At 40.8% G+C, this 17,214-nt stretch overlaps 2 protein-coding genes across 3 annotated transcripts in view; both read right to left on the reverse strand.

Annotated features, from left to right (window-relative positions):
• LOC308305564 (transmembrane protein 179-like) overlaps positions 1–17,214 on the reverse strand; it is a gene marked incomplete at its 3' end in the record, with an annotated part of 467,552 nt that overhangs the window by 364,503 nt on the left and 85,835 nt on the right. The window lies entirely within an intron of this gene.
• Positions 2,089–16,597, reverse strand: LOC308305765 (uncharacterized protein). Of its 2 annotated transcripts, none has more exons than XM_080750624.1 (9): positions 16,433–16,597; positions 12,333–12,506; positions 10,265–10,403; positions 9,783–9,871; positions 9,624–9,687; positions 5,691–5,779; positions 5,259–5,371; positions 4,444–4,600; positions 2,089–2,961 (listed from the first exon to the last, which is right to left on the reverse strand). In XM_080750624.1, the coding sequence occupies exons 1-9, from the start codon at positions 16,476–16,478 to the stop codon at positions 2,807–2,809; spliced, it is 1,026 nt and encodes a 341-aa protein (XP_080606750.1). In that variant the 5' UTR covers positions 16,479–16,597; the 3' UTR covers positions 2,089–2,806. The 2 variants fall into 2 exon arrangements, with proteins under 2 accessions (XP_080606750.1, XP_080606749.1); XM_080750623.1 differs by having other exon boundaries at positions 2,089–2,964.

The following is a 17,214-nucleotide window of genomic DNA, read 5'->3' on the forward strand; positions in this document are numbered from 1 at the left end:
GTAACCTGATCAGTTTGTTTTGAGAGGTCTGAAAAAGTTTAGCTTTTGTGCTGCTAGAACCACAAGCTGCATGCAAAGTCAAAATGACATTGTATTAGTGCTCCAGCTAGTGTCCTCGGTGTATTCCTACAGACCAACGAGGAGATCCTGCCCACAAATCTACCTTTTGTTGCCATTTTTTAACAGGAAAGATTGTACTCTTAAATATAGCCTAACCCTTTCTTTGTAGGTAATTTCTTCGTTCCTTGTGATAACATTGTCACATAAGCAGTATGTTAGTGTTAATCGTGATGAAAAATCGTATTCCCATATGGTCTAGCGGTTAGGATTCCTGGTTTTCACCCAGGCGGCCCGGGTTCGACTCCCGGTATGGGAACTACATTTTTATATTTTGATGAATTGAATACATAGGACCCCAATGGGGAAATGTAAAACTCGTGCTGTTTTACATTTCTTCTAAACAAAATATTCAATCAGTCAACACAGTGTGTTGAATCTGATTATTTAGCGTCAATTACTAGAAAAGCTGTGCAACACCACAACCATGCTAGGTCACATTGGCTGGCGATTATGTTAGGTTAAAACTGAGCAGCATAATGTAACAATAACACGTTTTCGTGCTTATCCTAATAGCCTTAGCCATAACGTACATCATAAACAACACATAACAAACTTATAAAGAGCGAAAACGTTTTGAAATAATAATAATACACACCAGGAACTTTCCTTGTCAAGGTGGCCGCCATGTTGTTTCCATAAGCTACGGTCGGAGGGAGGAGTCAAAGGAAAGGACAAACAGTACGTATTCGCTTGCTGCCACTGATGGCCTGACGTCGCATGTATGGCATGGAGGTGATGTAGGACCTCTATCGTTCATGGAAAAAGTACTTACGTGTTTTACTTAAGTATATACGTATCAATACTGCAATATAGAAATACTCTCTAGTCGCTTTGGATTAAAAGCGTCTGCTAAATGCCTAAACTGTAAACTGTACTCTGTTACAAGTAGAAGTCCGGAATTCTAAATTAACTTGGCTAAAAGACATACAAAAGTCAAGAATTTGTATCAAAATGTAAGTAGAAACTAGAGTGCTCATTATCAGTGGCGTCAGTTCAGAAAAAGCTAAGGTATGGCAACATGACTGGTGTTGGCGCGTCAAGACACCAGTCATGTTGCCATACCTTAGCCAACAGGCATGTTACAGTACATTTATTTTAACAAGTACATTCAGTTTTTCCCCCGTTTCTACGGTTTCTTGGGCTGGATATGGCAGCCTGGAATGGTTGTTCAAGTGCAGCTAAACTTGGCATGTTAGTAAACGTGCCACAATTAACAATAATGCATTCCACCTGTGCAGCTGACCTGGGAATATACCATTTTGTTAAGTGACAATATGTTAAATTTTGCATTTGTAGTTATTTTACTGTAATTTAACAACACATTAACCACAACAGATAGACAAGGAGACATTCATGGATTTATATTTAAAAGTAACTTTTATTTTCCCCCCTGGACCCAGGGAATATGGCCACTGCCGAAAATAGCAGATCTACAAGCTCACAATGCGTCACATTGCACGCTTGATGAATGTATGGCTGAAGACTGAAGTGGTTAATGTATGTTTTGTAATAATAAAAAAAAAAAAAAATGTAGTGGAGTATTATATTTGCCTCTGAGATGTAGTAGTGGAGTAGAAGTCAAAGTAGACTACTGAAAACTGAAAATACTCCATTACAAATACCTCAACATTTTACACAGTAAAATCCCCAATAGCACAGATTGAAAATATTCCCCATAGATATGATGGTAGATGTTATAATTTCCTGTATTTTGTGTGTAATTCATTTTTCCATCAGACCTGTCCTGGACTCCTGGCCAGCTCTGTCCTCATTTATCGCATCATAAATAAGACCACAAGGGGCGACATTTCCCATCTGGACCTCTGAAGGCAAATGCACCAAAGGTAAATATTGTGCTTGGTGAGGTCTACACCTCTTATTATAACTCTATGGTCTACACTAATTGGAAACATATGACATTTTCAAGGAAAGGGGATTAAAACGTTCCTTAATCAAACAAATGATTGGTCCAGGTTGAGCTTTTTTTTAATTATTTGTTCTTTCTTTAAAACATACAAATACCACATTTTTAAATAACACAGATCAAACACATTGGACACAAGTATCAATGAAACTATATAGAAAACAAGAAGTACCATAATCAAATGCATAAAAAAAGGCCTGATTTATACTTCGCCGTTCGACGGAGTATAAGTTACGCACGAGGCACCAACCACAATTTAAGACTTTCTTGACCAAAGGAACTACTCTATAAGCATAACAAAAGCACTGACCAATCTGCCAAGATATGAGTGCAAAGTAAATCAATGACATACATTAGTACAAAGTGCTTTTCATAAGATACCACCAGGATCACATTGCCTTATCAAGAATCCAGTATCTCGCTTAATCAATTAACCCAGTTTCCAAGTGGAATGTTTTTTTCTTTTCTTTTTTTTTTCTTGAAGACAGAACAACTTAAACAGTGTCAGTCAACAACAAAACCACAAGAACATGCAACTTCTGTCAATATTATTTTCAAATGTAGCTCATAAAATAACAGGTGGTTTATCAACATACTAAAGAAACATTTACTAAAACATGGCTTTGTCTTAAGTTTTGACGTAACAGTCCTGTCCACAATTGAGGCACATATGTAAGTATAAACATCTCTTATTCTCGATCAAATACTAGGAGCATGTACGTACGTACAGTACGTATGTCCAATAACAGTTTTTGTCTATTTTCACCAGCCAGCATAAACAGGTTCTGCATCACAGGGTATTCCATAGTATCGACCTTGGGGTCGCTCTTTGCGTAATAGTGGAGCCCGCACCATAGAAAGTTCTCTGTCAGTGTCTCTCTTTCGACGCAGCCCAAGAAGAACGGCAAATAGAATGGCTACTGGAAAAGAGAGAAGAGATTAAGTCATACATGATGGTGTTGCTTACCAAAAATAGCTGATCTTCAATTGAAATACACATGACGCGGAAATGTCGAAGGCACGCTGCTACTCAAAAAGACTACTGGCCAATCACAGCGTGTCTTTTCTGGGACTTCAATTCAAATGAGCTTTATTGGCATGAGGAAACAAATGTGTACAATGCCAAAGCAATTGCCTCTGCCCCCTTCTGTGACGCACACGGAAGAATACCGTGAAAATTGCCTTACATTTTTTACGGACACCCCAGAGCCAGAGGGGCCGTCTACCTTTCTATGTCTATGCTATGGTCACCCTAATCTCGCGTCACCAGACTTTCCACTCCGGAGGAAAGCCTGGTGTTCGTGATCCGGTCTAGGAGTGGCCTAAACCGGCAACAGGCAGAAGAAGCAGTGTCGCTTTTTGGTCCCACTGTTTGTTTCTCCAATCCTTATTTAAATGCTCGAGAAGTATAATCTTGCCAGTCGCAGCAAGTAGGACTAAAAGATGGATATACCAAGCAAACTTTTCAAAAAAATAAGCGAAACTACGCAGCATCAAGGGTTTTATTGGGTAGGCCCTAAAATTATGTCCTTGAGCGCAGGGAATTGTTTTGGGTTAAAGCTGATTCCGTTTTGATAGTTCCGACCAAAGTGTAGTCTGTCTGATGACTACAACGCGTGTAGGTTATTTCTGCTCCCGACCGGATAGGAAACCCAAAATGCTAATGATCCCAGGCTATGGCCACCCTGATTCTAAGTGTAATAAACTAGTACCACTAAGAAGACTCTTGCAGTGAACTGAAGTGGTCATTGTTTGCATGGCCAAAAGGGTGATAACTACCTACCACATCTAATGTGTGACATTGAACATTAGCAAAAGCAGGCTTAACATGACTTCATCTTAAGGGAGATTTGACCCATTTCTACACATCTAACATGAGTCGTAAGAACTGCTTCAAAGTACATGAATGAGGATGAGGATATTTGCAATTTCAAGCTAGCCATCTTTTAGATGGAAACCTAAACAAGCATACTTCAAACATCAAGCCCTTTAATGTAAGCTTGTGATAGCCTATATTAATTAGATTAGTGCGAGGGCTTTACATTCTGAAATACAGGAACATTATAGTTACAGTAAGTGTGACGACCATAGCTTAGTGTGGGTGAACTATGCTATGAAGTGTCCCTGAGCAAGATGCTTAACCCCTAACAGCTCCCCCAGATGCTCATCATGACCATCTGAGCAGCCATCAGCTGGATCATGAAGCTGAAACAAAATTTCCCTCGCAGGATTAATAAGTAAATAATAAATAAATGGAATAGTGACTGGTATTTTTGCACCAAGTACTGGAATATCCAATCCTTCAAAACCTCTATCGTTAAGAGATTACTATTCTATTAAGCTATAACAAGATCTACTTAATTGAATGTTGTGCAATTATTCCAGCCCTAAATACTTACCGCCTCCCCCAATGACCAGAAGAGCAATTGTGACAGGGGCTAATTCACAAGTCTCCCCTGATTTGCGGAAGAAGGTCTCCATGCAATAACCTGGCGCTGTGCTGCCTTGTGGACAGAAGGCATCATTGGGGCACTGAATGGGACTCACATCTGGACTCTAGTGAGGATATAGCATTCATCAAACAACTTGTGCAGGAAATAACATTCAGATTAGGGCATTAACGACTTGTGATTTTTGCAAGTCGACTCGACTCAGTAAAAAGTTGGGTTGAAGTCGACTTTATCGTTTGATGACGTCTTCACATCACACACGACCCCCCAATTATTTTGGGGGGTCCCCAGATGATTAACTTAATGTGAAATATTGTTTTCTCACTCAACTGTAAACAAACCAACATAAAGTTTAAGTGTATATATCTTCACATTACTAAAGTCCCAATTTAAGGACTTTTAATACGTCTAAAATGGCAAATTAAACACTGTCCAAATTGTCAAATATATAGAGCCAGAAATTGTGAAAATAGACCATTTACGTGCTCACGCCTCACATCGCGAGGCGTTGTGACCATGTAGATCTGCTATTTTCACAATAGAAAGCATGTAGATCTGCTATTTTCACAATAGATATATATATTTTTTTCAACTTCGACTTTCGACTTTCTCTGGTGGGAGTCGACTTGTGTAATGAAGTCGACTGAGTCGACTTGTCAACTTTTTCGTTAATGCCCTAATTCAGATACATGGGTTTATTAACGGTAAGACAACACTGTGAACTGTTATGAGACGTGTTCTCTTCTAGAGGGAATAGCACTCACAGGGCAGTAGTGATTCTCAGGGCAGACGTCACAGTTTTCCTGGCCCCAGCGGACCTGGAAGAAGCCACTGTTGCAGATTTGACACATATTCTGGTGGGGAGCCTTGTGCATACCTGTCCAAAACCAAATTAGAGTATCTCATAAGTGACACTGCTATTCCATTAGTGTGGACCTCAGCACATAAAAAAGTATTAAAGTGTAAGATACTGCACGATTATAGAATCACTTAGGAATATTTCACTTTCAAATAAAATAAATATGCCCCTTCACACATTAGAATGTCCTTCTAATGTGTGAGGGGGCCGTAACTTTTCCCTTACTTTTTTAATTTATTTTTAAATCTTTTTTTAATGAGTAAAACATACTTTAATGCCTTGAATTGAAAGCCCACCTTCATACGTGTGTTTATCTTTAGGTGAACATGTCAGTTACCTGGCCTACAAGGTGTGCACTCTTTAGCAGCAAGCTGTAGAGACTCTGTACCCACAGGACATGTCGGGCACTGGGCACAACTCGTAGAACTGTTAACAAGACAGACACTTTGTTTTATTAGTGGAAACAAATAGGTCTACTGCCAATTGCATAGCTGCCACCACCCATGTCAGTTGACCGAAGAATATTTTCAAATCAAATCAGAGGTTGTTGGTTGGTTTTGTTGGTCTGGTTTGGTCTCAAAGTGGAGATAGAGAAACTAACCATCCTTTGTAATAAAAATAAACTAGAGGCTTGGCTGCCCTTCCGAGCGTCTAGTCGGGGACCGGCCTACTCAGGGACCGGCCTACTCAGGAATGAATGCCCCGCCCTTTAACAACTTGGGTGCCAAACTCGTTCAGTAACAAGTTAAGGCCACTAGGGGTCACCCTGCCAAAAGGAGTTGTCTCGTTCCTGAACGAGACAACGAAGGGTTAACTGTACGTGCAGCTGCCTGCCCTCTGAATGACCCGAGTCCATACGTCACCCCGTAGCTGAGAGAGAGAGAGAGAGAGAGAGAGAGAGAGAGAGAGAAAATGGCACAAGCTGGTTGCATTGATTTCCATTCTACTCTGAAACATAAAAAAGGCTTTATCTATGAATGAGGCGAAAAGAACGCCAGGGAAGCAGAGATCTGATTGTTTTCACGGCAACACTTTACCGCGATGGTCGGCCGCGGTTTGGATTTTAGTTTCGCAAGCGTTTGTAAACAAATGGATTATCTTCCTCAATCGTCAGCGGACACCCACGTGCACACGCACAAAGCTTCCGAGGCTCTTCAAAATAAAGCGTGAGTGAACGGCGGCAGCAGCAACAGCTAGAAATGTTATAAACCTGAGCATCCCGTGTGTTAATGCAAACCCCATTATACCTGTTGTCATAGGACCCGTTTTGAACATTGCATCCATTTTATGCCCATATATGGAGATCTATGTATCTGCCTGACGGGCGGCCGAGCGTCTAGTCGGGGACCGACCTACTCGGGAACGATGTCTGTTTGCCTGTGTCATTTATGCTCATATATGGATATATCTGTATCTGTCTGTCTGTGTCCATTTTATGTCCATATATGGAGATCTCTGTATCTGTCTGTCTGTGTCCCTCTTATGCCCATGTATGTGCCAGTTCCGGAAAACCCTAATGTCAGACATCAGCTGGAGATTCCGAACCTTTCGCGCTGGTTCCGGAAAACCGCGTATCAGGTCGGGGAACGTGTGTGCCGAATTTGAGGCCGGTGGGACTAACAGTCCCATTAAACCTGTTGTCATAGGACCCGTTTTGACCATCTGTTTGCCTGTGTCCATTTATGCCCATATATGGAGATATCTGTATGTCTGTATGCATCCATTTTATGCCCATATACATTGGAGATCTCTGTATCTGTCTGTCTGTGTCCCTTTTATGCCCGTATATGGAGATCTCTGTATCTGTCTGTCTTTGTCCCTTTATGCCCATTATGGAGATCTCTTTATCTGTCTGTGCCTCTGACTGTGTTGCAGACACAGTGCCGGTTGAGCTATCTGTGCCCGAAATTTGGAGTCTGTAGAACCAACCATGTGCTGTGAGGTTTCTTTCATGCGATTCGGGCCAATTCGGCCTCAGCTTCAATAAACCCTTTTGCAAATCCCGCCCCATTCTGCCCTGTTACTATGATGGGACATTAACCCTGGGCAGATTGTTTTTATAGTGGAGGTGGATGGGATTTTTTTTCCCCTTCAAAGCCTCATTACAGCTATATAAAGTACCAAAGGAAAAACACCTAGGTGATATTAATAAAAAGGGAAGACAAAGGTACAGTAGTTACATTGCAAAACAGGGGATTTACCCGAAAATATATGTTTTAATTTGTTTAATCCCAGTGGGACAGAATCCTCTTTGCAGATTCTTTTATAGTGGTAGTGGATGCGATTTTTTTTCCCTTCATAGCCTCATTACAGCTATATAAAGTACCACAAAAAACACATCTACGTGATATTAATAAAAAGGGAAGAAAAAGGTACAGTAATTACATAGCAAAACAGTAGTTTTCCCCCGAAAAATAAATGTTTTAATTAGTTTAATCCTCTGGATCAAAGATAGAAAGAGAAGCGCATTGCATCTTGGGTACTAGGAAGAGGACAGAGAGAATGTTTCTCCTCACATAATAGGCTGGCTTTTCGTAATTCTGCCCATTTAAATTATATGTACCCAATCGTGACTCTTAGACCATTGATAAGGTACATGTGAACTAGTTTGTTGAAGCTTATTCGTTATGATGAGCGAGATCGCTTGACGCTTGCCGTCGCTATCACCGTACCGGCCGATCTCCGTGTCGCGCACTGCGGACAGTTTTTGAAAGGCTGAAGCAACATTCTCCACTGCACAAACTCCACCCCCGATAGCAAAAAGTGAATGTTTTTTTCTGGTTGGCCAGTCAGGGAGTCTCAGGGACCAATCAGAAGGCTGACAAACGGTCTATTGTCAGACATCAGCTCCGCATAAGGAGATTCCGAACCTTTCGCGCCGGTTCCGGAAAACCACGTATCGGGTCGGGTCGAGGCCTAGCTAAGTAAGTAGGCAAAGATCTGAGCTATCTGCGTGCGAAATTTGGAGTCTGTAGACCCAACCATGTGCTGTGAGGCCTCTTTCATGCGATTCGGGCCAATTCAGCCTCGTCTTCAATTAGTAGTCAGGATATTGAATCAATGCAGATATGCCATTTATTAGGATACATATTTGCTATCTTATAATGAGCATTAGTGAGTATAATTTTTAAAATGAATTCAGTGCTCGATGTTGGATTAATGATATGTGCATAACATTGATTTATGAGTACCAGCGGTGTATCAAATGATAAATGCCATTCATTCATAAATTGGATACGTGTGCCAGTGTCAATCATTTGCATAGTTCAACACCATGACACTTGTGTAAGCTGAGGTACATGACGTCTTATGCGACAGATGTTATACAGGCTGCATGTTCATCAGATGGAAAGACTGATGTGTATTTCTATGGCGTTGGTGATCAACACATTAGAAGTTGGATCATTTATTGTCACACCTACGTCACACTGCCAATCCAACTGATATGCCCATATGGAGAACTCTGTATCTGTCAGCTTGTTCCCTTTATGCCCATATATTATGGAGAACCCTGATGTCATCAGTATATGCCTGTATATAGACAACTCTGTATCTATCAGTCCTTGTCCCTATTATGCCAATATTTGGAGATCTCTTTATCTGTCAGTCCAAACGGCATGCCCCCTATTGTGCCCATATAGTGATTTGTGTGGGCTCCAGACGTGTGGATGTAGAGCGGCTATTTGAAATATTTTAAAATGATTTTCAAAATAGTAAAAAAAAAAAGAAATGCTAAAAAGGTTTAGGCATGAACTTAGGGTTCGAACTATATGAATGGTTTGATGCAAGATATTCGCAGACAAACCGACAGATCATTTATTCATCGTTCACCCTGTTGTATAGACCTTCAGGAAAAAATCTGAACGTACATTTGTTTTGTGAATGAGGCCCATTGAGTACGATGGGCAATGTTAAACCAGTTAAATGCTTAGACTTAAAGCAGGAATTGCTGATAAATACCTCATCCATTAATCAAAGCAGTGACCATGTAACCCTAACCTGTGTGTGTGTGTGTGTGTGTGTGTGTGTGTGTGTGTGTGTGTGTGTGTGTGTGTGTGTGTGTGTGTGTGTGTGTGTGTGTGTGTGTGTGTGTGTGTGTGTGTGTGTGTGCGCCATGAGATGGAACCATGTGATAATGTTAAATTACCTTTAGACAAGGGACTGGGAAAAGACAAGGATGGTTATCAAAGTTCCCACACTGATTTCTGGATCCCAGTACATACAGTATAAGACAGCACACCACACAGGGTGGCATTTCAGGGCAACTTACTTGCAAAATGTTCCCTGTGGACATGGACGACATGATGTGGAATTTTGTTGGGAGGAGAAGGAACCTGAAAATAATATAGACATTTTAATTCAGCACACTGTACAGAAACAACCTAGAGAGAACTGGCAGTTGCAAGGGGTTGCATGGTGTGACACGTACCAGGAGAACAACTCGTGCAGGCGTCTGCACCAGTGTTATTGCTGAAGGACCCAGGAGGACAGGACTTACACAGTGGGCTGCCAGTGACACTGAGTGTAATCACGGAAAAATAGACAGCATGTCAGATGATCATTATGGGGTTAAAGGAAAACTTGTTCTGCACATGTTTAACAACTTAAGCCATAAAAACTTTGTCATACCACAAATAGTTAAAATAGCAGATTAGCAGCACATTATTGTCAAAGATCTACAAGCGTGCGTTGTGGGTTTGTACATTTGACAGTAATGCCTTTAATGACATGCTCAAAATAGGGACACCAGGTTGAAAGTGGTTAAGTATGAGGGCACGCACAGCAAATTCCTGAGTGTTCATTTAACTGAGTGTGTAAAACTGAACCCTCACTGGTTGAATTTAAAATTCATAGAATTTTCAGTGGTTGACTGGTGGTTGATGGAAACGTGGTTGATGGACATGAGCTTACTCTGTGTAGAAGCCATGGTTGCAGGGTAGACATTGTTGCTGTCCAGACAAAGGCTGAAAGAAGCCTCTGGAACATGCAAGACAGGCCCCAGGAAATAGACATAACCCAGGGTCAGGACAGCAGGAGCACAGCAACGTGTCTGAGGGAGGACCAGAGGAACATGTTAGGTGGCTTGGGTTGGTTTTGGCTTGTTTGGCGTGTAGCTGATAACAAAACCAATAAGACTCCCTAATAGGGAGATAAGCAACCGTCAGGTCGCATACCCAAACTTTAGAAGGCAATGGTAGGCAATCAGGAGGGAATATGGGAAATGGGACAGTTCCATGTTGATGACATGACTTTAGAGATACTGTGTACGACTTTGCTCCCTGTAGGAGCAGTGTTCAAAAATGTGTTTTGCTAAAATCGGCCTGATGGTGGCACTAGAAGAGGGGAATGTGAGAAATCTGGGGCGGAGGTTGTGATTTGCCATCCAATTTGCGTGATTTTAGGCCAAAATCTGTAGGGGCAGTGTTCAAAAATGTGTTTTGCAAAAATCGGCCTAGGCTAGATAGTAGGCTACCTATTAGGAAACAACTGTGGCTACTTAGCGTTCCAATGATGGGGTCAAAGCATTCTTTGGGTCAAAAGTAGATGTCAAGTGGAGTAAAAACAACTGCATTATATTGCTGCCAACATCCTATGGGGCTCTTAAGTCTGACATCATTTTTTTGGCAGAGGAGAACTTTTGGGGCCAAAAGGCCCCAGTGCCCGTGAATCTTTTTAATATTTTTACTATTTACTACTAATTTGTCTTCTCTTTCTTGTTGACAGGAAAGTGGTAGAATTATACTTTAGTCGTTATTTTTGTCTCGTATCTGTTGAAATAGTGAGGGACACATATTGACAATAAATCTGCTTGGAGGTCTGACTACAAAATGATGTCACGGCTTAAAAGCCCCATAGTCTGCCAACACACAATTGTTAACCATTTAAACCCCGAGGGGTCTATAGGCCCCTTACATTTCCCCCTCTACACCAACTCTCTTCACCGAAAATAACTGATCTACAAGCTCACAATGCATCGGGATGCATTGCATTGTGAGCGGGTAGATCTGCTATTTTTGCTGAATATTTCCCAAATAAGGATGCCAGGGTTCGTGTGATTAAAATGAGAGACTGCGATGTGAATGTGAGTTAGTCTGATTACTGTTGCTGCAGGTCCAATAGTGCAGGATGAGTGGGAGTATGTTTTGTGAAACATATGCAGGTTATAATTCCACTGCAAGGTACTGTGAATTATACTGATACAGATTCTAATGAACCACTTAAGCCCTGAGGCTGGGAAATAGCCAAAAAAATATATATTTTGTTAATTTTATCGTCTACTCAGGCTTTTGGGAACACCCAGGCCAGTTTTTAATTTGCTTGATTCAGTATTTAGATTTGATATTGATTTTATCAGACACGCCCCCTTCCTATACAAACCCATTATAACTTCAAACTCAAATTTTAACCGTGTTAGGTTCATTGAAAAGCCATCCCAAAAGCCTGAGTTAACGATGAAATGACCAAAAGTGTTTTTGAAAGTGAAATATCCCTTTAACAAAAATATATTGAAACCGATAGCACCAATAACTGACTTATAAATGAATAATTGAGAAGCAATGTTCTTTTTAAGTTCTAATAAATGTTTTGTGTAAATCGACTAAATCGATTTGTCTGTATAATACAGTATAATACAGTCAACTGTATTATACTTTGTTGTACAAAAAGGAGTAAAAATAGACGATCTCGCTTGCAGTGCATCAACGTGTTGTGCGGAAGTAGATCTGCTATTTTCACTATATATTTATTTAATTATTGTTTATTAAGTGTAATCGAGGCAAATGTTTCAAATATTCGTGCTATTGATTTGAAGTCATATCGCCCAGCCCTATTAAGCCCTATGACGAGAAGGTGTCACATGGCAAAATACCTATATACAAGCTGATCTACAAGCTCACTGTGAGAAAGAAGATTAGCTATTTTAGCTATTATTAGAAAATATTTGCCTATATTGACATGCCCAACATGGGTCTAGACTCACCGTTGTCATAGTAGGATCCGGGGACACAGGGCTCACAGGTGGACGTGTTGAGTGCGGAGCAGCCCGGGGACGTGGTGCTTAGGATCATGGGAGTTGCGGTCACCTCAGTTATAATCTCACTGCCTGTGGTGTCTGTCACAGCAGGAGCGAGTGTGGTCTGGCTTACTACAATACCTGAAAGAGAATAACACCATGTTTCAACACTAACTTGGCACTGCATGGGGAGGGGAGGATACAAGGAAAGCCTTGTCATATTTGTAGGTCCAGTCCAGGTTACTTTATGTCACATGAAGTGTATGGCAACATTCTTGTTCTTATTGACTGTCAGGTCGCATTTACTAGCAAAACCTCCACCGGCTGTCAGTCAGTCAGTCAGTCTGTCTGTCTGTCTGTCTGTCTGTCCGTCACGTCACACTTTTGGCCCTACTCCGGCACCGTTGCCCCTATCCATGCCAAACTTTGCACACATACTCCTTGGCTGGCAAACTACAACCTCCGCCCCTGATTTCTCACATGCCCCTGTTCTAGCACCACCATGAGGTTGCTTTTTACAGTGTATATGTCATAGTATATTAGAGAAACAGCACATTCGAGACGCGGAGCACTCGTGGTGCGGCACGGGGCGGAGCAAGCGGTCGCCACAACAACGTACTCCAGGCGGTGCGCCGCTCTATTGTCCACGACACTGCGAGCGGCTACCGAAGCCCCCCTGTATCCACGAAGCCCAAACGAGTTACGAGGCCCCCCTGGGTCCACGAAGCCCCAAGCGGCGCGAAGGCCAGCGGACCTTGGTCCTGCTCTTCGCCCCCGAGCGCCGCAGGCGCGAGTGGCCGCGAAGAGCGGGCCAGGGCCGCGCGGCCGGCGGAGCGCCGCGCGAGTTACGAAGCCGTGGTGAATGCAATCGTTATATTTATGCCCAGGCCGTAAGGCCTGGGCAAGCGCACGTTAAACGCCCTGTCCAAGTGACTACAATGGAGCTAATGGCTAGGCTAGGCTAGGCTAGGCTAGGCTAGGCTAGTAAATAAAGAGTAAACACTTCCGGTCTGCGGCGAGTTCAAAGCGTGACGTAACTCTCTTATATACACTCTGGTGAATGGCAGAGCAGTGGCTGACGTCGCCATCTGGTGGTGATTAGTGTGTGGTGAACGTCAAAACGAGTGCTCCTTGACAACTTTTACTGGTTTCTTGAACATACTGTAACATATACATGCGACCTGGCGGTCGCTTATCTCCCGATTAGGGAGTCTTTATTTGATCAGCCATAAGTCAAAGTAGTAGGTGTGAAGAGGGTAAGAGGACTCAGTGGGTAAGTTGACCCACTCCCTCTATCTAGAAAATTGTACACGTGTTGTCATGTGACAACACAACCATCATTTCTAGCTGGCTATTATGAAGTTGGGAAGCACATGGGGAAAGTCGAAAGCATTATTTTACACAAAGGAAAAAAATGTTTTGCTTGTCAAAGTACATACCGTATTCTACATGTTAGGTGTAATAAATATAATAAAAAAAAGTTATTTGTAACAAACTTTTTATTTGAAACATATCTCAAAGTGCTACATTAAAAAGGGAAATGACTGCTATTCAGGTCTAAAATAACCTGAACCAAATGCTCTGGGTTAAATTAAGCAGGTGGTTCCACACACGCACGCATGCGCGCACACGCTGACTGATTTTAATTTGGATGAATACCAATCATTTAAAATAAAATATGTGACTTTCCTGTTGAAGCCAGGGTCTCCTGCACAAACTAGTCACAACTGTATTATTTTTACTTTAAGACCAACGTAGACACACAATCTAAATGTCTCAATAGGAGAGCAGGGAGGAGACAACCACCCCAATCGTATAAATTGTATTTACATACTCTACCATATAGATTAGGAAATGTTTACATTTTATTCACACACAGAAATTACTTTGGTAGAGCTAAAGGGTTCTGAATATCAGAACAATATTTGGTTGATTTTATATTGTTTCAAAGTTACCTCCAAGACACAAATAAGACTATTTTAAAACGGGACATGTGTTATTAAAGTTTGATAAATTACTTGAGTAAATAATTTGTAAAAGGTTAACTTGACATTTGTAAATGATCAGATCCTTGACATGGATCATAATTTTCCTCCCTGGGCATGTTGACCAGGAGAGAGATAAGCAATTTTGTATGGCACTTTGTGATAGACAGCATACTCATGATTTCCATTGACAGATAACATCCTCATAGTTGTCTTCTGTCTCATTTTACCAGGACAAAATAGTGAAAAAGCCACCGTTCATCTGCCATAGTAAACTAGAACTTGGGTGAGGTGCTGGAGTCAAAATGAAGCCAGGTAAATGATTAAAGGGAGCCTCCCTCCGCACTCTAAAATGAGCAAAATTAGATTTTTTTTCTTTTCTTCCTCTTTTAGATATAGTAAGGAGATTTTATAAGATATTTGACCAATCTGCGAAGTAAATCGTTACCAAGAAATTTCTTCACCAATGTGTTTCTAAAGGTGTGTAATAATATGTACTAAAAGGTTGAAATTCAACTCCCGGGGGAAACCTCATAAAAAAATGATTTGTGTTTGTGTCCCATTAATTTACTATACAGGAAAAACATACAAAAAAATAAATATGCTTTAAGTAGCATGTGAGGGGTCAAACTAGGGGTTTTTCATGATGCTGAATCCATTTCAAGCATTTGTTTTGCATGAAAAACATTCCTTGGGCTAAAAACGGACCCACAAAACGATGGTTTAGTGATGAATCATCACTTTTCACCGTTTTGTAGGGGCCATTTGTAGCCCACAGAATGTTTTTCGTGCAAAAACAAATGCTTGCAATGGATTCAGCATCATGAAAAACCCTAGTTTGACCCCTCACATGCTACTTAAAGCATATTTATTTTTTGTATTTTTTTTCCTGTATAGTAAAGTTAATGGGACACAAACACAAATCATTTTTTATGAGGTTTCCCCCGGGAGTTGAATTTCAACCTTTTAGTACATATTATTACACACCTTTAGAAACACATTGGTGGAGAAATTTCTTGGTAACGATTTACTGCGCAGATTTTCTTATGTTCCCCTTACTAATAGCAAGCTTTCAGTCATAGATGTTCTACACAGGTATCTGAAGAAGATACCTTTAACACCTTGCCTAAGAACAACATAAGTAAAAAGTGTCTCATCTCTTACCCCACTCTCCACTGCAGAGATTAGAGATTAGATGGCTGCTGACTTTTTGCTAAAATTACATTATGTGATATTTTCCTAGCCAGAGGTGGATGTGCTGTTCTGCAGTTCCTTATTACTAGCCAGAATCTATAAGCACAAAAACAACAACATTATAAAGGGGCGAGAACTTCCCCATTCCGCTACTACATCTCATGATTGCTGACCCACATATGACACATTGAATCAGTCATCTCTTATTTAATCTATTCTATCCATTTATTTATTTATTAAAGTGTGAGCTGGAGAAATAATTTGCAGACACACAAGGAAAACAAAGACCATATTGTAATAGTAATCACATTAGCCCTGGGCTTAACTGCTTTGCCGAATAAGAGACACCCTCTTCAAGAAATGCAACAGTCATATGATTTCCCTGGTTCGGTCTCCAAATGCTGAGCCTGTGAGCTGCAACCTTATTTCCCCCTCAAAACTACCAGACAATGCTTAAACTGTCAGAACTTGATTTTACAAATGGAGATCCCAAACCATCCCCACAGCCATACAAGCTTAGAGCGTTCGTCGTTATTAATTCAAGTCACTTGTGACACATTAGGCTACTGTACTTCTCCAAAACAGACAGTGTGGGACATGTCTGCACATGACAACCTATAATCAAATGTACAAACTCAAGGGGTTAAAATACTCTGGGAGAAAACAGCACGATTTCGCAGACAAAAAAATGGTCCATTTTTTTTGACAATGTCAACTGGTCTGCATTCGTTTAAGTTTAAATTTAATCTAATTTCATACAATAACAATTATATTTTACATCGTTTTACGACAGTACAGCGCGACAAAAATAGCAAGTTTCTTCTTGTGCATTAAATGAATATTATGCAGCTACAATATGCCCAAAATAGGGACCCGAGGGTACCTTACCTAGCAAACAAGCGGCTATCGCAGGCAAAAATCCCCAACACTCCATGCTCCAGCTGTTATAAGTGCTATCACCAAACTTGTGTAAAGAATTTCATCACTGACAAGTGGTCGAGTTGCCCTTCATTCACAGAAGCCGTCCAGTGTGAATCATTGCTTGCTTCTCGTCCAGTCTTCTCATCAATGTCATATGACAAAATACACATCATGTGATTTTACTTAGAGCACTGACCGAGCACAATTAATTTGACTACACGGCACAGCCAGTAGGGGGCACTGGTGTTTGTTGGAGTGGTCATTCAAAGTTGCTGGACAAATACTGTTTATTTCCAAAACCGTTCTTTAATGGCGAAGTCCCTGATGCCTGAATGTAACATCTGCCTCGCGGGTGAAACCTTTTATGTCCTAAACGTTACTTTTCAGAAATGGAAAATAACCCGTGTTATAGTGTGTTTAATAGTATCCAATGAATGAATGTAGAATTATTTAGTCACAAGCTGTTGTTAATTATTTTCATTGTTTAAACATTCATGAAACCCACAGAAATAAGGTTTTCTTATCTCTAATTATTGAAAAGGTATTGCATTTGACTAAACGACTCACTAATTTAAAGTTGGTGTAAAATAGTCTATCAAATAAAAATATTGAAATTTCTATTGAAGAGCAAAATTCATAGACTGATATTTAATAATTTCATTTTGGTGGTATAAATTACAGTGCATTCTCTAAATCATTACTTAGTTACCATGACCACAGAAAGTGTCATTTTGTGGTATTCATACCAT

The sequence above is a fragment of the Nannobrachium achirus genome, assembly GCF_963921795.1.
Source record: "Nannobrachium achirus genome assembly, chromosome: 20".
NCBI lineage: Eukaryota > Metazoa > Chordata > Actinopteri > Myctophiformes > Myctophidae > Nannobrachium > Nannobrachium achirus.